The sequence below is a fragment of the Mastigoproctus giganteus genome, chromosome 3 (assembly GCF_048544385.1).
Source record: "Mastigoproctus giganteus isolate SK-2022 chromosome 3, ASM4854438v1, whole genome shotgun sequence".
NCBI classification, from domain to species: domain Eukaryota; kingdom Metazoa; phylum Arthropoda; class Arachnida; order Uropygi; family Thelyphonidae; genus Mastigoproctus; species Mastigoproctus giganteus.
Window position 1 is genome coordinate 183,190,700 of NC_143577.1, and position 26,656 is coordinate 183,217,355.

General features: G+C 37.9%; 1 protein-coding gene across 2 annotated transcripts in view; it reads right to left on the minus strand.

The window, feature by feature from the left end:
• Nucleotides 1–26,656, minus strand: part of spri (Src homology 2 domain-containing protein sprint) — a 560,442-nt gene that overhangs the window by 184,519 nt on the left and 349,267 nt on the right. For both annotated transcript variants that reach the window (XM_090369518.1, XM_090369519.1), the window contains one exon: nt 2,350–2,544. In XM_090369518.1, the coding sequence (XP_090225644.1) occupies nt 2,350–2,544 (195 nt within the window). The remainder of the gene's footprint in view (nt 1–2,349; nt 2,545–26,656) is intronic.

Here is a 26,656-nt window from a genome sequence, read left to right on the forward strand (position 1 = left end):
ATCTAAATTGCTGATCCCATGGTTTGTCTTATTCACATACTCAATAATGTACAAGAGCAAGATGGTGATGTTTCACACAAAGGTTATAGCAGTATGGCATTCAGTCCCTTTCACTACTCAGAAAATTACTGTCGTGAAAACAATGAAATGTAACGAAAATGCAGATTGTAACAATACAAATACTTATATTGTTGCAATCATACTATTCAACAAATGGCTACAATCAAATGGGTAATTAAGCTATTGGCCTAACCTCTTCCAAACGTTGATTCGGTAGAGTAAGTAGCAGGTGTGTGCATAAAACATTACATTGTTCACACTAAATATTTTGGTCTGAAGTGTGATTCAGTAGAGTAAGTAGTGGGCATGAGCATAAACGTTACATCATTCATGATTTCAGTTATAGATGTTCGATTTTCGTCAAAGATGTTTACACAAAAAAAATCTTTCGTGAGTACAGGGTACACATGCAGGTTTTTTTCGTTTTTTTTTTTTTTTTTTTTTTAAATTCAACATTGTTCTTTTTTAAACTCAATATTTTTTTAACTTTTTTTTAACTCAATATTGTTCATCATGAATTTGTTCTGCATGGGCAAGCAGGGAACCAAATACCCTACAAAACAGTTCTATGTAATGTTGTAATGCTATTTAAAAAAAAAAAAAAAAAAAAGGTGGGCTTTGGGAAACTGCTTCTTGCATCATGACAAAAAATACCCCTGCACACTGCTTTTCACTGAAGATTTTTTTATAAAATTAATAAATCGAAAGTGCTATCACTAGAGAAAACCAAACGGAAATGTCCAGTGGCAGCACAATATACTGCCACTAACACGATAAACTGCAACCAATGGTACTTACTATTTCAAGAAATTTTATGCTGTCAAATAAGTGCAGTGTCTTCTTTTAACTACATATTGGGAGTAAAAACTTAATCTTACAGGGTGAATTTTCCTAATTTTCTACAATCATGTAGCTGTAAAATGCCAAGTTTTAAAAAAATATGAGTAGTGACGAAATCCAAATACATGTTTGTGCGAGCCCTAGTTGCTTAGTGTTTATTATAAGCTCCTCCTTAATTTAAGTACAATGTTTATCATTGCATTTCAGCTCATTTCATGTACTGCACTTTCAGATCAGTTGAGCTGTGTTCTACTATTTGTTATTTTTGACAAATGAATGTGTAAAGGTAAGCATTTCTACTTTTATATAACAACTATATTGCACTAAGCCTAATTGCTCATTACATGCTGCGGTTCTGCATGTTATTTTAAGTTAGCAAAAATATCTACCGCCGTACACTGTCCAACATACTGAAGTTGGACAGCATACTGTACTCGCCCTCTATGAATCAAGTGCTTGTCAAATCTCTATCAATTACTTTTCCATCTCTGAAGTTTAATAAGACAATGTGTTGCCATTTGGCATATGACAAGCACACACTTGTCACACTTAACAGAACCTAGTGGTTTCAATAAGACACTTGACTTGGTGAGGGATTTTGGTCTTCAAGCCTTCTGCAGATTCTGTGATCAAGAGGCGCCTCCGTAGCCAGGTGGGCAGGAGCAGCAGTGCATAACACACGTTTCTTGATTAGACTGGGGTTGGAGCCCGTGACCACCAAATACGGAGGATGCGGAAAGGTCAGGGAATGACCACCGCATATCCCCAGAGCAATATCTTGGTTCCATCAGTAATGAACAAGGTGGGTGATCCTGCCTAGATAAAAAGGAGATGGAATGAAGATATCAGAGAAGATGGAATGTAAACATGATAGCAGATTATGAAAAGGAAGATGTCTGATATAATGCATAAAAGAATTACAAACTATTCATTTGAAACCGAAGACCTGTTTGTTTGTTATTTGGTTTTTAGGAGCATTAGCAACTAAGCCATATTGCTCTGGGATATGTGGTGGTCATTCCCTGACCTTTCAGCATCCTCTGTATTTGGTGGTGACGGGCTCAAACCCCGGTCTAATCAAGAAGCGTGTGCTACACACTGCTGCTCCTTCCCACCTGGCAATGGGGGTGCCTAACCGAAGACCTAAATTTATTCTAAGAAATCATATAAATCTGCAAGTTAAATAGTTCACCTTTGTATTGAAATTATACTGTTTTCTTCATTTAATTGGGTACTGTCCATTAAAACAAAGTACACAAATTATCATTTGGATACAAATTTTGAAATTAGCATAGTTAAACTTTAAGAATGTAACATTTAAGAATAAAAATAAAAAACCACAGTCTACAAGTTTCAATTTATAAGCTTGTGTTACAGGAACATAATCATTAAAGTAAAAACAGAGGAGATCTTATAAATTGCACTGGAGCTTTATTAGTTTATACTTACCCCAATATCTTTCCCTTGCAATAAATGTACAGCACCAGCTCTTCCAATACCTGGTAGGAACCAAATGGGATGAGTACGAATTAATCTTTCAAGGAGCCCAATATCACATGGAGCAAAGCTGCTACTAGTCCTGCTACTATCACCATCCGACGTCTCTTGCACAGAACTGACAGATGAACTACTGACCATAGTAGTCTGAAAATGTTATTTTAGGATTAGTTGAATTTGAATAAAAACAGGTGGTATGAAAGTTCAGGAAGGGTAATACACAGATGAAATTCAGTGTACTACCAAAGAGAAGACGGATGGATTTCTTTTATCTGATTTGAGGACAATTTGTACACGCAATAAAAGGAAAATGTTCAGAGAAAAGGGAAATATCTCACTTTCTGTGCAATTTGCACAGAAAGCCAAATTTGAATATCTGTGCGAAAAAATTCAGAATAAATCTGGCCAATTTCACAATGATTAAAAGAAGAATGAGTCATTTACCTACTTAAATTAGTGAGGTCGCACTACTCAAAGGCAATTAAATATTATAGTGATATATATAGATCTACAGAGTTTTTGGACTTAATTTCAGACAAATGTATCTATATACAGGATATTTCATAACATCTGCACAGTACTTTTTTTTGAATTGATTCAAGACCTAAACACAATGAAAAAAATTTCACACACAAAAATGCATGACTTTGAATGGTAATGGAGCTATGGCTGTTAGAATTGTAAAAAATGACTTCGGAGTTTTCAAAGATAAAAAGTGGATTAAATAAATAAATAAGGTTAAGCAAATACACATCTAGTATGAATAAACATTTTACTAGATGTGTTTGCTAATTCTTATTTATTATTTTTATTGCGTTTTTACCAATGAAAATTTCATACTCTTTTTTTTTAAATTTCAAAGACCATAAGTGCCATTACTGCTCAGAATTAGACACATTTATACACAATGCAGCAATTAAATAACAAGACTGTGTGCACTCTGTGTTTAAGGGAGCCTCCATAGCCAGGTGGGCAGGAGCAGCAGTGCGTAGCACACGCTTCTTGATTAGACCGGGGTTCGAGCCCCTCACCACCAAATACGGAGGATGCGGAAAGGTCAGGGAATGACCACCGCATATTCCCGGAGCAATATGACCTTAGTTGCTAATACTCCTAAAAAAACCAAATAACAACAACAACAACTCTGTGTTTAGTATTAATAAGAGGCCAAAATAGTACATGATTAGATCTGCTAGAGTGTGCTCTATCCAACGAGTGCAAGTTGAAACTTGTCCGGTCAGTAGTTCGTGATTTATGATGGAAAGAGTAATAGTAGTTTTGTGCATGTCGTCAGAAAATTAAAAATGGAGCGAAGATCAGTTATCAAATTTTTTTGTAAATTGGGAAAAAGTGCTATGGAAACTTTTCACGATTTAAAAAAATGTTTATGCGGATGAATGTTTGTCTTGATCAAGTGTTTGAATGGTTTTCTTGTTTTCATAAAGGACATGAGTCGTCAGAGGATGATTCCCAACCTGGCCAACCAATCTCTGTTTGAACACAGGAGATTACCACAAAGGTTAGAAATATTGTGACTGAAGACAGATCAATTTCAACGAGGTTGCTTGCTAACATGATTGGCAGCAATAAGGAATATGTTTTACTTTTTGTTCCCCAAAATGAAAACAGCCAGGAAAGGAATGCGATACGGGATGATCCAAGCTGCAGTGACCGAACAGCTGAAAGCTGGTACCAGAAGAGGAGTTCCAGAAATGTTTTCAAAACTTGTATAAAAGATGTAAACAGTGTGTACACATCATAGGTGATTACTTCGAAAATATATAACCTCACTTTGCTGTTAGTTTTTTTTTTTTTTTTTTTTTATGTGGACCCCAAACACGAGAGGTATTAGAACCTATAGTACTTAGTACCGTGCTTGGGTTGGAGATTGAGAAGACGAAAGAAGATATTTGTTGACACTGGACTTGAACTTCTGTAGATTGTAATTTTCAGGAAATACGTATGAAGGAAGGTTGTTCCAGAAAACGGCAGTTGAATGAATAAATGAGGAAGATGAAAAGTTGGTTCTGTGGGTTTGAAGTTGGACAGTAAATGTATGTTGGCGGCACATGTTCGGACTGTTTTGAAAGAGAGAGTGGGAATTATAGAAGCCAATTCAGAAGAACAGTGATCATGGAAGTATCTGTAGAAGAGGCATGCAGCAGAAACAGTACATCTATGAGACAGCGAGTGGAGAGACTATTAGAGATAAATCATTAATTAACCTAACTGCCCTCTTCTGAATGGCATCAAGAAGCCTGAGAAAGGTTTTGGGGGCACCACCCCAATGTGGGAACAATATTCCATGACTGGGCAGATTTGCGATTTATACAGGGTGAGCAGCTGTTTGGAAGAAAAGTAACACTGAGAGCAAAAGAGAAAACCAAGTTTTTTAGATGCAGAGGAAGCAATATTTGTAATGTGCTTGTGCCAAGAGAGAAAAAAGGGTAATCCCCAAAAGAGATATATCATTTTGCCTACAAATCGGAGTGTCACTAAAGATAAGCATAGGAGCAGAAGAATCCTTTTTGCGAGATATAAGACAAGACTGAGTTTTAGAAGGGTTGAAATCAACTAAGTTGTCTTTGACCCACTGGAGAATTACCTGAAGATCAGCATTTAAGGAATTGGTAGCAGATTTTCGAGAAGTTGAAGCTGATTGAGCAGGACAAGGTTTCTCAAAATGGAAAGTGGAATGCAATGTGCTATCAACGGCAAAACTATGGATAAGATTTCCAGTCAATGGAAGAAGGTCATTAATATACAAGAGAAAAAGAGTGGGGGAAAGAACTGAACCTTGGGGGACACCGGCATTAGTGGAGAAGTTAGAAGACAGAGAGCCATCTACCATCACCCTCAGTGAGCGATCAGAGAGAAAACTGGATAACCAATTACTAAAAACAGTTGGCAAACCATAAGATGGAAGCTTGTTTAGAAGACCTTTATGCCAAACACGATCAAAAGCCTTTGAGATTTTAAGCCAGAGAAGATCAAAGAGAGGAGATTCCAATTTGCCAAGTCTCTGACAGGGAATATCAGAACGGACATATGCACAAGTACTACCTTTGAGGCGAAAAGAATCATACAGTGAATAATTTGGGCATCTGAGATGAGCAGTAGTTGAATCAACCGATAACTGAGATTCTGTCAGAAAAAGTACATGGGGTTTGGCAGACTGCAAGTGGAAATGGCCATCGTTGAGATTAGAATTGAGACCACGTATATTTGTGAAATGAATTAGTAAGTGCTTGGGAGGTTTAGATCTTTTCGCAGATAAGCTTGCTCTATTACTTTCACAATTCGTGTGTTATTTACGTTATTTATTGTTAATAGTGTTATTTACTTTTTTTTTTTTTTTTTTTTTGTGGTAGCGTCAGTCTCGTTATTTAATTGGTACACTGTGAATACGTTATTTTTAGAATCTGAATCGTTACTAGTAACAATGTATTAGCATTAATAGTGATAAATAATGTAAGAGAGTAAGCTTATAGAGAATCAGACAAAAAGAAAAAAACTACCCACTTCAACCCACTGTCCTCTCCAAGAAATTGTCTAATTCTTCCCTGAATTTATTCAAACTAACCACTTCTACAACACCAGATGGAAGTCTATTCCAACAATCAACTACCTGCTAGCTGAAGGCAAACTCCGGCACAGCTATCCTGTAAGCATCCATCCTAAATTTGAATTTATGTCCCCTCGTGTATAGCAAGAGGAAGAACGCATTCAGCAATGAGCTTGCTCAATCCATTCAAAGCCATAAACATCTGAAACAGACTAAGACCACCTTGTAGGTGCCTAATCTCCAGACACTGCAATTTTCAGAACTGAAGCCTTTCTTGGTAAGGCTACTCTTCTGTTCCCTTCACGAATCTTACTGCTTTTTTCTCCACCCATTCCAACACACATGTCCTTCCTAAAATGAGACCTCTAAACCTGAATGTAGTACTCAAGAAGCTGCCTGGCCACTGTCTTGTATACAATGAGATAATTACCTCCATATCCCTACCTAGCAAAGTTCCTGTATATGGTTGACAAAACCCAATGGCAGTCTGTCTGCACTTCACGGGGAAGTTCACATCTGACTGAAACAATTAACCCCCAAGTCTTTTTCATTTTCTACCACCCTAAGTGTAATAACACACAGATGGTATGTTAATCTGAGATTACTGCTATCCATATATACAGTACCTTGTATTTGTCAATGTTAAGCTTCAACTGCCATTTCTCAGCTCATGGGTCTAATTTTCCTAGATCTTGCTGCAGTAGCTTAAACTGATTATTGTCATTACCCACCCTGCCAACCTTTGTATCATTCCCAAACTTAGCCATTAAGCCTGACATACTTAAGAGGGGAACAGGTATCCTGTGTGTTATCAGACACTCAGCCTAAAACACAGATGGATCCAATATCTCTCTATTACAGAAGATTTAGGAGAAGTCCGGTTGGCCTGCCTCCCTAAAATCCACTCATGCACACCTTCTCGATGGTAAGCCCTGTTACGTCACTTAGGTGGCAACGAACGTGTAGAGTGGTTCTCTTCAAGACACCTGGTCAGCGTGAAGAGGAAAAGACCAAACCCTCCAGCAATGAGAGCACAACAATACAAATGGCCCTCAGTCCCCAGCAGCTTTCACTCTCCCTCTTACGGCAGCGAGAGGATCAGAGTGGAAGCAGAGGGTGCTAAGAATCTCTGGGTACGACCAGGCTGCCATGCACGGAAATTGAACTTGGCCTGTTATAACGTACGATCACTCATCGGTGAAGACAGGATATTAGAGCTGGAAAAGGAATTAGAAAATGTGAATTGGAATATCATCGGTTTGGCTGAAACAAGAAGAAGAAATGAATCACTTATAAGTTTATCAAGTGGAAATCTGCTGTACACCAATGGAAACAGTGAAAGGAGTGAAGGTGGAGTTGGGTTTCTGGTCCATAAAGATTTTAAAAACAACATTTTGGAATTCAAAAGTACATCACCAAGGGTGTCAAGACTAATACTCAAGATTTCTAAGAGATACAAGCTGAAGATTATAATGATTTATGCACCAACATCGAGCCATGATGATGAAGAGGTTGAAGAAATGTACACCGAAATTGAGAGTCTTCTAGATGAGCAGAAAACCCACTACACTATTATTATGGGGGACTTCAATGCTAAGGTTGGAAAAAGGCAAAACAGCGCAGAAAGAGGAACTATAGGAAATTTTGGAATTGGTGAAAGAAATAAAAGAGGTGAAAGACTTGTGGAATTTGCAGAATCTCAAGGAATGTCAGTAATGAACACTTTTTTCAAGAAAAGGGTGAACAGAAAGTGGACATGGAAGAGTCCAAATGGATTAACAATTAATGAAATCGACTTCATCCTCACTAACAGAAGATATATTGTGAATGATGTTACCGTCCTGAATAAGGTAAATGTTGGAAGTGAACACAGAATGGTAAGATGTACACTTGATATAGATGTAGGAAAGGAAAGGAAAAAACTGACTCGAGTAAATAATACAAAGGTCTTTGAGATAACAGAGGAGGAGAAAAAGCAGTACGTGCTGGAACTTAAGAACAAGTTTGAGCTTCTGCAGACTGCTCAGGACCAAGATATCGACAAGGAATATTACAACTTGCTGAAAGTGATAAAGCCCAAGAAACCTATAGGGAAACAGAAATCCAAAGAAGAAAAAATTAGTCAAGAAACACTTGTCATGATGAACCAAAGACGACAAATGAAGAGCAAGAAAAACACTGACAGGGAGAAAATTGAGTATACTGAGTTATGCAAAGCCATTAGAAAGAGACTCAGAGAGGACATAAGAAGATTTAACACAAGAAAAGTAGAACAAGCATTAAGGGAAAACAAAGGATTTAAATCAGCAGCCATGAGCAGTAAATACAGAAAGACAAATGATACTGAAACTGAAGAATAGCGATGGTGTACTTATAAACAGCAGAGAAGGCATAATTCAAATAGCAGAAGACTACTATAGAGAATTATACAAGGAGCGAGGGAATGATACCAGCAGTGGGGAAGATGGATTGCAAAGTAGCAACACATACAACATACCCGATATTCTTCCTGATGAGGTAGAACATGCATTGAAGAAAATGAAGAATCGGAAAGCCCCGGGGAAGATGAAGTTACTGTAGAGTTGTTAAAATTGGGAGGAAGAGACATAACACAAAAACTGGCAAGGCTCTTCACAAAGTGCATTAGAAAAGGTGTGATGCCTAAGCAGTGGAATAATGCAATCATAGTTTTGCTGCATAAGAAAGGAGATAAATCAGAAATTGGAAATTATAGACCAATTAGCTTGTTATCCCATGTCTACAAGTTGTTCACAAGGGTCATTACTAACAGATTAGAAAGAATACTTGATGAGAATCAACTGAAAGAGCAAGCTGGCTTTAGGACAGGATTCTCAACTATGGATCACCTTCACGTAATATCACAGCTAATGGAGAAAGAAAATGAATATAAAACACCATTATGCCTGGCATTTGTGGATTATGAAAAGGCATTTGACTCCATACAGCATAAGGCAATGTTTCAGGCACTGGAAAGAAAAGGCATAGATACTCCATATATTATGATTTTGAAGAAAATATATGAGAGTGCTACATCCTTTATTAGACTAGACAAAGACAGTAGCAAATTTAAAATCGAGAAAGGAGTTCGACAGGGAGACACAATATCTCCGAAGCTGTTTACTGCTGCCCTTGAGGAAGCTTTCAGAAGATTAGACTGGTCGCAGAAAGGAGTCAATGTGAACGGAGAGTACCTAAACCATTTACGATTTGCAGATGACATTGTGGTCATAAGCCACGATCCCAAAGAATTAGAGGAAAATCTTAATCAGTTATGCACAGTTAGTAAGGATTTTGGACTAAAGATGAATATGGCTAAAACAAAAGTAATGATGAACAAGTATGCCACGGAAAGGGAAATAATGATTGAAGGAGCAGTAATTGAAAACGTGGAGTCATATACTTATCTGGGACAAGTTATTAGCTGTAATAATGATAAATGGCTGGAAGTCAAGAGAAGAATAAATTTTGGATGGATAGCATTCAGGAAATATAGTCACATACTGAAGAGCAATATCCCAGTTTGTCTGAAACGTAAAATAATGAATCAATGTATACTCCCCACCATGACTTATGGAAGTGAAACTTGGGCACTCACCAAAAGAATGGAAGAGAAGCTGAGAACTACACAGCGAAGAATGGAACGAATCATATTGGGAATCAGACTGTTAGATAAGAAGAGAAACACATGGATTAGGCAGCAAACTCAAGTAAAGGACATTCTTATCAAAATTAAAGAACTAAAATGGTCTTGGGCAGGACACATAGCTCGAGGACATGATGACAGATGGACTAAGAAAATAACAGAATGGTACCCAAGAGGAGCTAGAAGAAAACCTGGAAGACAAAGGCGGAGATGGATAGATGAAATTCATGAGTTTTCGAGTAGTAAATGGATGGCTAGTGCTCAAAACAGAAGGAACTGGAAAGTTGCTGGAGAGGCCTTCATCCTGCAGTGGATTGAAAATGGCTGATGATGATGATGACTTTCAAAATTATCAATATATACTGAAAACAACAATGGACCCAGCACTGAATCCTGGAGGCTCCACTAATAACATTAGTCAACAAAGAGCAGGGCCACTAATAATCACTGTTTTCTCCCACTTCACCAACCCTTTATCCATGGTGTATCATGCCCTTAATGCCACACTGCTCCAATTTGTACAGCAGTCTTATGTGCAACACTATCCAAAGCCTTTCTGAAATCCAAGTACAAAGGGTACTAGGAAAGTTTTGCAATACAGCTTTGTTTATTTAATTTTTTCAAAGTAATTTCCTCTACATTCAATACACCTCTCCGTCCTCCGAAACCAATCTTTAAACCAGTTCTGCCAAGTTTCACTAGGGAGTAAAGGACACTCGTTGTCCCAAGCCCGTAGAAGGTCCTCATCACTGGAAAACCGCCTCCCTTTTAGCTTCATTTTCACATGTGGAAACAGTGCAAAGTCGCAGGGAGCAAGGTCTGGACTGTAGGGAGGGTGCTCGAGAAGCTTCAGTCCTGTCGTGGTCAAATATTCGGTGCAGGCTTTGGCGCGGTAAGCTGGAGCATTATCGTGATGGAGGTACCAGGTGTCCATTCTTGACTTTGGCCGCAGGTTCTTCATAGATCCAATGACTTTAGGCAGGCATTGTTCAGTATACCACTTAGCTGTGACTGTCTTCTGCGTGTCCAAAACGACACGTTCCACAATTCCACTCGATTTGAAAAATACAGCTATCATTTTCTTCTTTACAGATCGGGATTTTCTGACAATTACGGGTGTGTCGTCATCTTCAAAGACCCAAACTTTGTTTTGAGCCTTGGTCGGCAGATCGTAATAGTACAGTCAAGTCTCGTCACCTGTCATGATGTTGTTCACATACCGAGATTGTCCCTTATCAAACGTTTTTAACATCTCCCGGCACCAAGTCACACGTCGTGTCATCTGCTCTTCAGTCAGTTGATGCGGCACCCAGAGAGAACAAAGTTTCTTCACGTGCAAATGATCTTGCAGAATCGAACGAATTGCTGGTGCATTTAGGCCCAAAGTATCCTCTATCTGTTGGTAGGTCACTCGCCTGTTTTCGTCAAGCATTTTCCTCAGAGCAGTAACGTTTTCCCTCCGTAACTGACGTTCGTGGCCTTCCCGGCCTCTCAGAATCCTCCAGAGTGAAATTTCCCCTTTGGAATTCTCTATACCACCTGAATATCGTTGTACGATGTGGACAATCATCATCTAGTGCAAGAGTCATTTCTTCTAAGCACTGGTCTATGGTTAAACCACGCACGAAATTATACCGCAAAACTGTCCTTATCTCATTTCGTGACCACGATGCCATCGCAAGCACTTTACACTCTCACTACTAATGAATAACTGAGCCCATCGACTTGGCGCGGCGGCTACTATGCACGTATGAACATGTCTCAACATGCCACAACAAGCAGCTTCCTGTGATTCATTGTTGCGTCATATTGCAAAACTTTCCTAGCACCTTTGTATATGATATCAAAATTATTTTTTTTGCATCCAGTTCCTTTGTTACTGCATCACAGCATCCAATCAGACTAGTTAGATTAGACTGCCCTTTAACAAATCCGTACTGTGACTACAGTATAACTGCATTCCTGTCTATATGGTCCTGAATTACTTCTTTAACCAGTGAATCATTATTTTCTATGGAACAGACATTAAGCTAACAAGTCTGTAATTAATTATGTCACCTTTTGATTTCCCTTTGTGAATTGGGAATACTCTCATAATTATGGCCAAGGGTCTGCTTATCTGCTTTGCTGCCTCACTTAACATATTGGATAGATCCCATCCACCCCTTGTGCATTTTTATGTTCAGCTTCAACAATTTCACTTTCACCCTCCTTTCAGTTATCACAAAATCATTTAGTTTCCCATTGGAGTTTGATAAATTTTTGGCATCATCTTCCCTAAAGAATTCCTTGTGTGAAAGTAGATGAAAAATACCTACAACATTCACTTTGACAGCAACCTGAACAATGTCATCAACAGTTACACCATGGACATCAAGTGGCCCAATGTGATTCAACCCCTTCTTTCTACTGCTAATATAAGCATAAGTGTCTTTGCAGGAGTCTTCTGGTAATCTGCCTTAGCTTGCCTAACCTCCTTTGTGACATTAGCATTAGTAGAGGCATATGATGCAAGAAAGCAAGCTTATGCAGCATCAGCCAAAAAAATAAATAAATAAATAAAAAATAAAACTTCCACTTCACCCCTCCGTTCGTTCAAAATACCTGTCCAGCTCAGACTTAAATTTATTTAGGCTATCAACTTCCACAACAAGGGATGGAAGTCTGTTCCACCAACCAACTACCTGCTGTGTAAAGGCAATTTTCTGCACATCTATCCTACATCTCTTTCCTCAATTTGAATTTATGCCCTCTCAGGTGATTACTCTGAGCAGGAGGAGGAATCCATCAGCATTGAGCATGCTCAAACCATTCGAACCATGTTTTATACACCTCTATGAGATCACCTCGCAGGTGCCTAGTCTCCAGACACTGTAATTTGCAAAACTTAAGCCTTTCTTCGTAAGAGCACCCCTTTGTTCCATTCACTAATCTTGTTGCCCTTCTCTATACTCGTTCCAGCAGCTCTACATCCTTCTTGAAATGAGGCCTCCAGACCTGTATACAGTACTCAAGGTGTAGCCTGACCACTGCCATATACAAGGGAATAATCACCTCCTTATCGCTGCTACAAAAATTCCTGTATATCACTGACAAGACGCCATGAGCTACTCTTGCAGCCCATCTGCACTGTTCAGAGAACTTCATATCTGCCTGCAGAATTACCTCCAGGTCCTTTTCATTCTCTACCACTGTCAGTGTAGTACCACTGAGTTGATACGTTGCTCTGGTGTTGCTGTTTCCCTTATGTAGTACTTTACATTTGTCAATGTTAAACTTCATTTGCCACCTCTTAGCCCATCTGCTCAACCTTTCCAGATCCTGTTGCAGCAGCAGCATAGCGTCAGTAGTATCCTTAACAACCCTGCGAACTTTGTATCGTCTGCAAACTTGGACATTAAGCTTGATATACCATCATCAATATTATTTATAAATACAGAAAACAATAATGGACCCAACACTGAACCCTGAGGAAGTCTACTAATAACATTAGTTCACGATGAGCAGTGTCCATTGATTACCACTTTCTGTCTTCTCCCCCTCAACCATCCCTTTATCCAAAGCAGCAATTTGCCTCCAATGCCACACTGCTCCAATTTGTGCAGCAGTCTTCCATGTGCAACAGTATCAAAAGCTTTTCTAAAATTCAAGTATATAATATCAAAGTTATTCCCTGCATCCAGCTCTTTTGTGACTGCATCATAGTATCCAATCAAATTGGTCAGGCAAGACTTCCCCTTAACAAAACCATGCTGTGTCCGAGCTATAACTGAAGTCTTGTCTAGATGATCCTGCAGTGCTTTTTTAACCAGTGCCTCCATTAATTTTCCTGGAACAGAAGTTAAACTCATAGGTCTATAATTACTTGTGTCAGCCTTTGATCCTCCTTTGTGAATTGGGGTCACATTTGCACATCTCCAGTCTATGGATACCTCTTCTGAGTCCAAGACAGCTCTCATCATTATGGCTAAGGGTTTGCTTATTTCCTTTGCTGCCTCCTTTAATATAACTGGATAGATCCCATCCATCCCAGGTGCCTTTCTTGTGTTTATCTTCAACAATTTCTCCTCCACTTTACTCTCAGTTATTACAAGATTATCTAGCTTAGTGCCAGAGTTGAATACACCTCTGGCATTCTCCTCGCTGAATAACTCCTGTGTGAATGTAGATGCAAAATACTTGTTTAGTTTGTTAGCTACCTGAGCAGGATCATCAACAGTTGAACCATCGATATCAAATGGACCAATCTGATTCATCCCCGTCCTTCTAGAGTTTACATAAGTAAAGAACTCTTTTCTGTTTTTCTTTGCGTCCTTTACCAAAGATTTCTCATAATCTGCCTTTGCCTGCCTAACCTCCTTTGTGACTTGGTTACAGACCAGCTTATATCTATCATAGGCTTCTGTGTCACATGTTAATTTATATGTATCCCACGCATTTTTCTTCTCTGCCATGTGTCTCATTAGTTCATCTGACATCCATTTAGGCCTAAACCTTGAACAATATTTCTTAGTATGTAAAGTTCACATAGTTGGTATGTAAAGCCTAGTAGCTTCCAAGATAAGTTCTTTGAATGCTTCCCATTTTGAATTTGCTGTTGGTAACATCATCAGTTGGTCCCACTGTATAGAATTAAAATACTGTCTCAGACCATCGTAGTCACATTTACGAAAGCAATAGCCCTTCCCTTTACTCCTGATGATAGTTACCTCTTTGAGTAAATCCCACTTCAGCACACTGTGATCACTGCTACCTAGTGGTTCCTTTATCTGCAGATTCTTAATGCATGAAGAATCACTACTAATAATCAAATCAAGAATATTACTCCCTCTAGTTGCCTCCCAAACATGCTGATGTAGAAAACAATCATCCAATAAATCCACAAAAGCCTTGCTAGTGTGGGAGTGACCAACCCACAAATTCCAGTCAATATCTGGGAAATTAAAATCCCCCATTATAAGACTCTCTGATTTACTGGCCCACTATTTCCCTGTACAGTTTCTTATAATATTCATCAGAGTCATTAGGCCTATAGCACACTCCTACTCTCAATTTTGATCTCCCAATGCTTATGCACACCAAACTGACTCGAAACTGCACTGTCCAGCGATGTCAACTGGCTTCACTTCCTTGGATTTTATGTGTTTCTTAACTAATAGCACAACCCCTCCTCCCTTCCTATCCTGTCTATCCCTTATTTAGACATTGTACTCCCCAAATTCCAGTTCTGCATTCCTTATATCTGTGTGACACCACGTCTTTAATATCCCAACAATATTCGCCTTTGATGTTTTGAGCAATACCTCAAATTCATCAAATTTATTTACCAAACTCCTAGCATTGGTGTACACGCAAGTATACATGCACCTATTCCTATTCTTAGCTACCCTAACACAACCCATGTGTTTACTTGTACCGCTATGACTCCCAGCAGTCTCTGAAACATCCTGCATCTTGTTTTCCAGGCTTCTGCTCATTCCAATAGAAGCAGTGCAAGAATTATTTTCACCTCTGCCAGTGGCTACTGTTAATCTATTAGTCCTTGTATCCCCCCAAGCTAGCAGTTTTCCGACCCACCTAACACTGCCTCGATAACATCAGCAAATATTCTATTTAAGTGTATCCCATCCCTGTAGAAGCACTCTCTCCTGTTAACAAGTACAGACCAGGCTGAAAAAAATTCTACCCCTTGAGCCTTGCACAATCTTTCCAGAGCCGAATTGATCGACAAGGCTCTCTTCATATACTCCCTCTTATCGTGTCTGGGCAGAATTGCAGACACTTTCAAATTCAACCCTAATTCACAGCTTTTTTTCAACAGTGACCTGTACTTGTTAAGTAATTCTGCCGGTCTCCTACTCTTAATATCATTAGTGCCAACGTGTACAACTATATCACCTTTTGTGCCCTTAAAAGATGATATCCGCTGTACAACGTCGTCAACTTTTGCCTCTGGCAGACATACCCTGGTCCTGTTCCATCTATCCTTTTTACAAAGCATGTTCCCCGTTTCCTTTACAATAGAGTCACCAACAACTACTAGTTCCTGTGGGACCAGCGCATTCTGCCTTGGGGGGGTTTCCGCTGTGTTGCGTGATGACCAAGTGCAAGCTCTGGTGTTGATGTTGGCAGCTGAGAGCTTGATGGGCCCCTTAATTTAGATCCTTTGAGGGCATCATATAGACCCAAGCTCTCATATAGACCCATAACAACGCTGAGTTGTCGCCTCATTTCGTTACACTCCTTGCATTGCACACACAAAGACATCCACCATGGCAATATCATGTCCCATACCCGATTGCTCCACAAACATCATGCAAGCAGTGCATTTTAAAAGGCTGTGATTCAGAGGGCAACTGCCCCCCTCAGTTCTCTTCTGAGCCACAGCACTCCCATTAGCTTGAGCCTTTTGCTTTGCTGCTCTGGTCTGAGTCATGATTTTCATTTAATTTTAATAAAATTTCAATTTCAGTACAAAAGTATAACCTTAAACTTGTATCCAAACCCAGTTATAACGCTATATATATTTTCACTATCAAGTTTTATCCACGAGTTCCCTTAATATAACTTCCATATAAAGTTATGTATTAATTAATTATGTTACGTTTGTAATCTAAGTCGTTATGTATTTAGTTAAAAGTACAATTTAATTGACAATGAAGTTTAACAAATTTAATAGATTTAACTGATTAATTGACAATATTATATTATGTACTATACTTACTAACGCTATCTATTTCGGGATAACGTATTGTATAACAAAAACGGCAAGTTACGAACGGTAAATCTTCGGACACTTAAGTATTAATTAACTTCCAAATCTCACTGTCTCAATTCAGAATAAACTAACGATCCTCACTAGGTCTATAAGCTACTTATAGAAAATAATTTGATGTAACAATTGTCAATAAAGCGGCTAAATATGGCTAAAAAACTTCTCATTCAGCGGAGCTGCAACTTCTAACATGTGGATTTGATGCCCTTACCAATACTTTTATGCAATTACAAGGCCGAGTAAAGAATAAATACACCAGATTAATCACAAAATAATGCTATACTACTAAATTTAAATCAAAAGTTTTAGAAAAACAATAATTTCAAATCAATAAATAAGAAAATCCACTTAGTGGCTTTGAACACATCTGGCTCCCATTAGCCTCATCAGCAGTGGCTTGATTATAGACTAGTTTATATCTACCATGGGCTTCTATATCACCTGATAATTTCTATGCATCACATGCATTTTTCTGCTCTGCCACAAGTCTCATCAGTTCATCTGACATCCACTTAGGTCTAAGCCTTGAACTGTATTTCTTAGTTGGTAAGAAAAACCTAGTAGCTTCTATGATTATTTCCCTGAATACTTCCCATTTAGAATTTGCTCCTGGTAACATCATCAACCAGTTCCACCGCATATAATTTAAAAACTAGACCACTGTAGTCACCCTTATGAAAGTTAAAGCCTTTCCCTTGGCAGTAAGTATACCTTTACATAAATACCAGATCAGTAAAATGTGATTACTGCCACACAGTGGATCTTTTACATGAAGATTCTTAAGTAACAAAGAATCGCTGCTGATAACCAGATCAAGAATACTGCTATCTCTTGTTGCCTCTCTAACATGCTCCTATAGAAACAGTCATCCAATAAATCCCACAAAAGTCTTGCTAGTGTGTGAGTGACCAACCCACAATTTCCAGTCAGCATCTGGAAAGTTAAAATCCCCCATTATAAGACATTCTGATTTACTGGCCCCCCTCTATTTCTCTACATAGTTGTTTTGTATACTCATCACAGTTATTATGCCTAGTGCACACTTTTACTCTCGTTTTCATTTTCCTAGTGCTCATGGCCACACCTAACTGACTCAACATTGCACTGTCCACCCATGTCAATTGCATACACTGTCTTAGATTTAATATGCTTCTTAACTAAGAGAATAAACTCCCCATCTCCTATCCTTTCTGTCTTTCCTGTATACATTGTACTTCCCATATTCAAATTCAGCATGGCTTATGTCTTAGTGACACCACTGTCTCCGATAACCTTACAATGTTTGCATTTAATGGCCTAATCAGTACTTCAAATTCATCAAATTTATTTACAATGCTCCTAGCATTATTGCTGATAATGCTAGGAGCATTGTAAGTACAGCAATACCCCGTTCAGCACTGCTTCAAACAGCACAGGTTTCACTATAACACAGTTTTCAATTAAGTTTAAGTCAAAAATTTACTGTACATATTAAAACTCATTCAATAGCCTAGACAGGTACTATACATATATGCTGCGGTGCCAACCCTGCACATGTGAAAATAGCTTCTTTCAGGCAGCCAGCTGCAACGTGCAACAATGTTCAGTATACTTAATTCCATCCTGATGAGAAGACATGATAGTTTTTCAAACTTTTCATTTCAAAATTTATTTTTTATCCCTTTAAATATAATCAAAAATATATCTGCATCTTGGCTAGAAATCACTGCCAACAACATGGATTCTGTTGGGCAGAATGTTTTGCCCTATTTAAAGATTTCACTGGTTTTGAATTGCAAGTTCAGATAATTGCCAAAGACACTGTGAAGGTCAGAAAAGACTTGGGATTTGAAACTTTGGACACTGCCAATCTACATGACTGCACTGACTCACATGCGACTTATATGATGCAACTCTCCTTGAAACTGACGAGCAAACTGCATATGCAGAAGAGGAAAACAATTCTGAAGTGCCATCAAAACAATTTTCAACAGAAGAACTGAAGAAAGTTTTTTGGGGGGTTGACATGGCCTGCAAGGCGATTACGAATAGAGATCCAAATGTTGAACGTAGCATCAAGATACGGCAAATTTTACAAAATAGATTTCGATGCTACAAAGACTTATATGCCGAGAAAAAGAAGAGAGGGCTTCACCAGACTTCATTATTGAAATACCTAAATAAACAACTGCTTTTTAAAAGCTTTTTTCTCATCTCTCATGATGTTACCTTTTCATTAATAAAATTTTTGCAATATTTTTTTAAATTTCAAATCCTTTTAATTGGCTATCAAGTGCAAATTGTTTATAGATTTCTTACTCTGAGTTACCCCAATACAGCCATGTATTTTTCCATGACGTCAAGGCTTGAAATCCCAGACACCTCATTTACCAGGCTGCTGCATGTTCCAACAGAAGCAGTGCAAGAATCACCTTTACTTCTACCTGCAGCTCTAGTTTATCTATAGTCTGTGTATCTCCCACAGGCTAGCAATTTTCTGACTCAATTATCACTGTCTTGATAGCATCAGCATATTATTCCTGCACCCCTTCTATTTAAGTGTATCCCATCCTTGTAAATATAGTCACTCCCATTAACAAGGACAAACAATGCTGAAAAAAATTCTACCTCATGAGCCTTGCAAATTCTCTCCAGGATCAAGTTGATTGATAAGGCACTCAATCAGACACTTTCAAATTGAATCCTAACTCTCCACTTTTTCCCAACACTGTTACTACTCGTTTGCTCTGAACTTGTTAAGTAGGTCCTCAGCTTTCCTACTCTTAATATCAATAGTGCCAACGTGAACAAAAATATCACCTTTTGTGCCCTTAAAAGATATCTGCAATGGGACTCAAATTATGAAATACTCTGTATATCTGCATAAAAATAAGTTCAAAAGTTTTTGCAAATCCAATAATAAATACAATCATAGTAAACTGATATTCCCCCCATCAGATGTGTCAATGGTCTGCTGATATGTTGCTTTTATGGCATATAAACATCTTACATCAATATTGCATCAGTATATCATGTCTGTGCAAGTCTGTGCCCATGGATATACAAGATCTGTGGGCCTATAAACTTAGAATAACTCAAGGGAAGAGAGGCACCCCACTCCCTCTGCCTGAGACCAGTTATTTAAAGACATGACTGAAGTTTTAAGAAATCCTCCAATGTATGCCAAGATTTGAATCCAGTGCTCTCTCCAAATGAGTAACAGCTAGTGAAATCACAATATTGCTGTTGGGACATTTTATGGGTGTATATTTTTCCAAGCCATCAACAACAGATATGGTATGTAAGTATCCTTGTATACTTTAATTTGTACTTTTGGAATAAATATGATGTGCAAACTGCATGTAAACTACAGATGGTGAGGTAGAGATAGAGTTTCTCCCATGGGGTGTAGGGGAAAAACCCCTATAGGTATCACATCACCATTAGATGGTAACAATGAGCTACACTGGATCATTAAATGCTTACATTAATGACAACAGAAGTTACATCTACACATACACTCGATTGTGTGTGTGTGGGCGCGCGTGTGGGCGTGTGCGCGCGCATAAATTAGTACCACGAATATATATAATTAATTACCACATGATGATGGTAACTGATCACACGATGGGGCAATTCTTGGAAAAGAAAATTGTACGATTTTTTTTTTCTATTAAAGCAAGAATACTGTAATGTCCAAAAAAATGCCATAAATACAGTAAGGGTATTTTATAATAACTAACCTAAAATAAAAAAAAAATTTACTGTTTACAAAATTTACCTATTCTTATATCATCAAACAAAATTCAGCAATGCTATCTGTAATAGACACCTTTGCAATCTGCCAGACCATTCATTATCTCTATATGCACAGTTTCCAATTAAATTATTGGCTGCTCTGAATAGTGATTACTTCAGAATGTCAGTGTTGAAATGTCTTCTGTAGCCTGCCATGAAATAGAACTCTGACCATAATCTGTAGCCCAGCATGTTCAGATAGTAGCTGTGGAAGGAGAATTTAATGCACAAGGGTTGCCAGAGGCAAGCTATGCCTTTTGTATATACATATCTCATAATACATCAACTTATTTATTCAACAGATTGTGTTTATAAATGATTGAATATCTGAATTTGTACTGGTAAATTTGAACTGCCACCTAAGAATTGAAATGTTAATGATTTTTATATTAAAGTGAGTAATTGGAGGGTCAAATTTCCCATGAGTTAGTAATGATTAGCCTAGCAGAACATGATGTACTGTAATACTAGTAGTTGAAGGACAATTTTCTACACACAGATTATTGTGTGTGTGTGTGTGTGTGTGTGTGTGTGTGTAGAAAATTGCTCACATAGAACAGGAAGGATCCATCAGTCATCCCAATGTGAGGGCACCCCCACCTCCTCCCATTCCAAGGGCTAAAAATCATTCTACCAGCACCAGAAGGTCCAAAGATTCCAAGACAGATTTTTCCTCAGAGCTAGTAGCAAGCCAACCAAACCAAGGTCCATCCATTAATACTCAAACTCCTATCACACCTTACAAAGATTACTGTATATTCAAAATCTGTAGTCAAGTCAGAGCCAATCAGCAGAATAGCATACTTTTTCCCTTGAGACAACAATAAAAATTACACTCTCCAACTCTGGGAAATGGTAATATACACACACACACATCCAACACAGACAAACCATATTCTTGCCCTCCCTCCTTCTTATGTTTGTTGTGTGTTGCAAATAAGTTGTTCTCAGGAGATAAATACATCCTATGCAGTTTTTAACCAGACTGTAGCTCCCAAAATCTATTGGTGAAGGCCACAAGATATGGTAATCTTCCCCTGACCCCAAAGTCAGGAATGGCTAATATAAGATTGTAGTGCACACATGTGGCATTAGTTTTTCAGTGTCTGTGAGGAAGAATGGGTCGGCATCAAAATCTTTCCGACTCTGAATGTGGAATGATTGTGGGGGAAAGATGTGTAGGTTCCAGCATCTAAACAACAACATGGTTAAGTGCTCTCAATCTGTGGTGTCACGAGCCTATGGTGACTGGCCAACAGTGGTGAAACAACCAGCCAAAAGTCACATGTGGGAGAGCTACGTGAAGTTAGTGCAATGAGTATTGTGTATCTCATCTTATAACATGGCAGCAATGCAGCACAGTGGCTCAGCTAACCACCCAATACACACAGAAATAGCAAGACTAATACACACATGGACTATGCATTGGACATTAGCTCATATAGGCTATGGCAGTCAGTGGCCACTTTCACTGCGAGACAAGAAATTGCATCTCACATGGGCACATCAGCACCAACACTGGACCACCAATGTGTGGAAATCTGTCTCTCCTAGTCTGATGAATCCCATTTCCAATCTATCATGCCAGAGCCAACCTACATTTGGAGTAAGTAACTTGAGACCATGGCACCTGGACTGACTGTTGATGTTCAGCAGGTTGGAGGTGGTGGTGTTATGATATGGGGACTGCTTTTGTGGCATGCCCTCGGTCCTCTGATCACTGATAATCAATGGCCTGATGGGAATGCCTACCTTGTTATCATTGCCAATCAAGCATACCCCTTCATGATGACAGAGTATCCAGACAACTCTGGTGTCCATCATTAAGACAATGTGCTAACCACAAGGCCCAGCAGATTGCTAGCTGCTTTCAGAAACAATGAATTCTCTGTCCTCTCATGGCCACTCAACTCATCTGATATCAATCTAATTGAGCATGTTTGGGACCTACTGGAAAAGAACATTTGCCACTACAACCATCCACCTGACACCCTAAAACAGCTTGTGGAGTCCATCCCAAGACATGGGCTGTATTATGGGAAAAAGTAGTCCCAAAAGGTATTAGTTTGGTGCTGCTAATGCAAAGCCAACTCAGTGTATATAGTTGTTTTATTCAGCCTGCATCTGCATTCCACCTTAAACAACTTTTCTGTTTAAAAGAAATCATTAACAACGTAAATTTTGTGAACATAATATATTAAAACAAAGCAACTAATTAAAACTTCTTTTGAAATTCAAATTTTGCATATTATTAATTGACTAATTTCATATTATTAACCCATAGAGGAGCAAGTTTTCTGAATGCATTTGGAACCTTGATGGGGGGGGCAGTTTTCCAACGGTAGTAGTTTCTGTGTAGCACATTTTAAAAGAATTTTAAATGTTTTGTTTATTGTTTATAATCCAACACAACCACTAGGTCAGAAGCACTTACAATTAATCATTTAAACAATGAATACAATCATTAACCATGTTCAGCAGTCATGTGAGCTTGAACCACAGCCCACCCAACTGCACATGCTAGAGCACGCTCACTTATTAATTTATTCTTCTTATGACTTGATCGACCAACTTTGGAGGAAATTGTCAAAAATAAAATTATAATTAGAAGATAAAAAAAATTTGTCTTTCCTATGAAAAAAAGATCTTCTGTATCTATTTATGCATGACTTGATTCAGTTTCATCAGCTTCATGATCTAAATTCTGGAGATTTTTTCTTTTGTAAGCCCAAAATTGAAAACACAGCTAACAGGTGCAATCTTCATTTTTTTTTTTTTTTTAATTTATTATTCTGCCATTTATTTAATTATACAATTACAGTACTTGGAAATGCTACTGGAAGATTTCAAGATAATTCATATATAAATTTGCCCATTTATCAATATACACATTGTAACAACCTTTTTGAAATGCCTTTAAAAATAAAATACAGATGCCTCTTTTTTGTGGTGACTTAGGCTTGGATTCCACCCAGAGTATGAGAAATCACATGTTAGAGGACCTCTCCAAAATGGACACTTTCTAATATGGACATTTTAACATTCTAACATTTTCACTGCTGGCTTTTCCAAACACCTTTTTGACCCAGTATTGAAAATCATGGAATTGAGTCAATCTGGACTGGTGATGCAGCAACATTTTTGGACTTTCTTCTCACCCAACTATAAATAAATAAATTTATTTATTTATGACTGAATTAGTCAGCCACTGGTGAAGGTTGCTAGACAAAAATATCTGGTTTTCCTTCTGTCAAATCAGAAGAAAAAGTTTCAAAAGTTGGCTTTCCCACCATGTGGATTAAAATCCTGATTTCACATATGTGTCATGATGCAGCAAACATGTGAATGGGTGTCCTTTTGGTATTTAAAAATTCCCTGTATGGGGCACCTTCAAGGGTAATTGAAACATATTCATTTTTGTTAGTGCTGGTAAGAAATGTTTACAACCTTATTTTGGCTGTTTAATGCAGCTTCACTGTTCAGTCATTTCTTAGCGAGGAAATCAAATTGCCAAACTGAGGGATGCATTTATGGTACATATGTTAAAAAAACAACAACAACAAAATAAAAAAAATAAAAACTACCAGCAAACTGTGCAGATAATAGTGACCAGTGGCCCATAAAGATTTTCTGAGTCCACAAATACAGGGTATTCATATACCTCCTTTACAAAATTGAAAAATTATTGAAGAGAGCATGTGATACAAATCTGAAACCACTTCCAAATGATAGAGGATATCTTCAAGTTTTTTTATTCACCAACTAGAAAATTGATTTCTGCAGTATCTAGCAGCATAATCAGCTAAACTGCAATCATTGTGGAATTTACCAACCCCAAGAAGGTGCAACACGTCCTTTAGTTCAAGCTGCAGTCTACCATCACTATTATGTGTAAATTTCAAAAATGGTTTAAAAAGATGCCAATGAGTAAAACTAAAGTTCTGCAGTGGTATGAAAAATTCAAAAAGAGGTCACCCATTCTTTGTGCAATCATCCTGGAAGAAGTGTTGGCTGAACAAAGTTCAATGAGGACCCGGTGGAGGAAGTTTTACACAAAGACCGGGGAAATCTATATGACATGTCAGTTGTGAGCTTAGCTTGCCAAGGACAACAATGTGAAACAGGTTATGTTGCTATCTGAGGATAAAACCATACAATTTACAGCCTGTACAGAAGCTGCTGATCAATGACAAAACCAAGAATATGAAATTTTGTTGGTAAATTTCTCTACAATTACAGTTGTGACTGTGCTGCCATCTACTACAGAATGCACATTTTCTGAATGGTGAATAAAAATTTGAGATCTCTTCTATCACCTGGAAGTGGTTTCAGGTTTGTATCATGTACCCTAATCATGCAATAACATTTTAGTTTTTTAAAGGTTTGTGGATACATTGTACATTTGATATTCCTATATATTCTATAAAAATGTTATATGATGCTTGGAATTACTTTCATAACTGCTTCACTGACAGCAGAATCCAGCTTTCACTGAGAGTCAATGACAATTTTCCTGTGCCATTCCATTTATCACTTTCACTTGGCAATGAGAAATGGTGGTCATTTATATAGCTTTTGCCCAGGAATTTCAACCGGTATTCCCTTGGATATACTGGTAAAAATTTTTCTGGGGCATTCACATGCTAATTTTTTCAAAAAATTAAACTTCTTTATGTTTGTGACACGGCTGTATTCAGAAATTTAAAAATGGAGGCAGGTTTTGATCTATTAAAAAGGGGGGGGGGAGATTAATGAAACTGACTACCCTTGTAAATGGGACACCACCCTATAGTGGACATTTTCTTATGACCCAGTGTTGTTTGCTTTAGATAGGTTTCACTGCACATGTATTTACTGTATAAGATATATGCATTTTCCCACACAGGAAAGTACGGAAATTATGTATGTACTCCTCAAGGGGTTAAAATTGTAAATATAATTACTTTTTAACACAATAAGGCCTTTTCCATAAATGAGGTATGATCAGAAATTCAAGAAATAAACTAATATTTGAGTAATGGAAGCATTCTGGATAGTCTTTTTGAAAATGATAATAGCTCCTGTTTAGCATTTTGAATAAGTTCCTCAGTTATAATTTCCTAACTGTGACCTTTCAAGAGGGTTTGGGGGGAGGGACACAAAAGATGGGAGCTAAATCCAGTCAGTATGGTGGAATGGGAACTACAGTGGAGTGTTTCACAAAGAATTCTTAAATGGAAAGTGGCAATGTGCAAGGATATTGTCGTATGCAAGTGTCAATTCTCAAAAGTCTGTTTTAGCAGCCATTTTCCCAAACAGCTTTTTCCAATCACTGTTGAACTGTTTTCTAGTATTTCTGGTTCAGTGTTTGACCATGCAGGATAAATTCATAATGAACAGTGCTCTGTAAGCCAAAAAACATGGTAGGCATGATCTTAACATTCAATCAAGATGTCTTGTTCTTTTGGGCCTTCGAGAAGACTGTGTCCTTCACTGAGAGGACTAGACCTATGTTTCTGGGTTACAGCCACACCCAATTTGTCATCAGTACTAATGGAAGAAACAAAGTATAGGTCAGTATCAACACATTGATGATGAATCCGACATGCAAGAACTTGCCACCCTCAGTGATCATCAGCGACAATGAAAGACACAAAATCAGCTGAAACATACTGCATTCCCAAATCTTGTGTTAAAATTGATTGACATGTCCCATGAAAAAAAAAAAAAATCTCACTAGTAAACTTTGCAGGTAATCGAATGTTAGCCACTCCTGATCAGATCACAAATACTAGCTACTTTGCAGGTAATCAAACATTAGCCACTCCTGATCAGATCACAAATACTAGCTACTTTGCAGGTAATCAAACATTAGCCACTCCTGATCAGATCACAAACAACTGAATCACTGGTTTTTAAAGTTGAAGGGTGGCCAGGAAAATTCATACCGACTACAGATAAACAGGTAATTCATACATTGTCTACACGAGCCACTAAAAATGTTGTGACAAGTTGTAACTTACTATAGCTCTAGAATTTAAAGATACAAAGTCAGTCCTTGAACGTTTTGATCACACCTCATATCACAAAAAAATGGACATGTAAACCAAGAAAAAACAATGCACATTATTATTCACATAAGCATCATGTTAGTAAAAAACAGAATGAAAATTAGTAAGGAAATTAAATGAGCAAGAGCAATGTTTTTTTTTTTTTTTTTTTTTTTGTTTGGCTTAAAATATTAACCACAACAAAAGATGATGATGACTGTCTAGTATGTCATCATCATCTTTTGTTGCGTAGTATACAAATATCCTATGTAGTATCACTTGGAAAGTACACTGGGAAGTCAACAAAGTGGACAGAATATTTTATTTAATTATCCTTTTCATTTCTAATAAAGATCCAGTGTCTTTTTTTTTTTTTTTTTTTTTTTTAAAGGACACTGATATAAGGTGATCTGGAGAAAACCACGATGAAAGAAAATATTCTGCAGCAT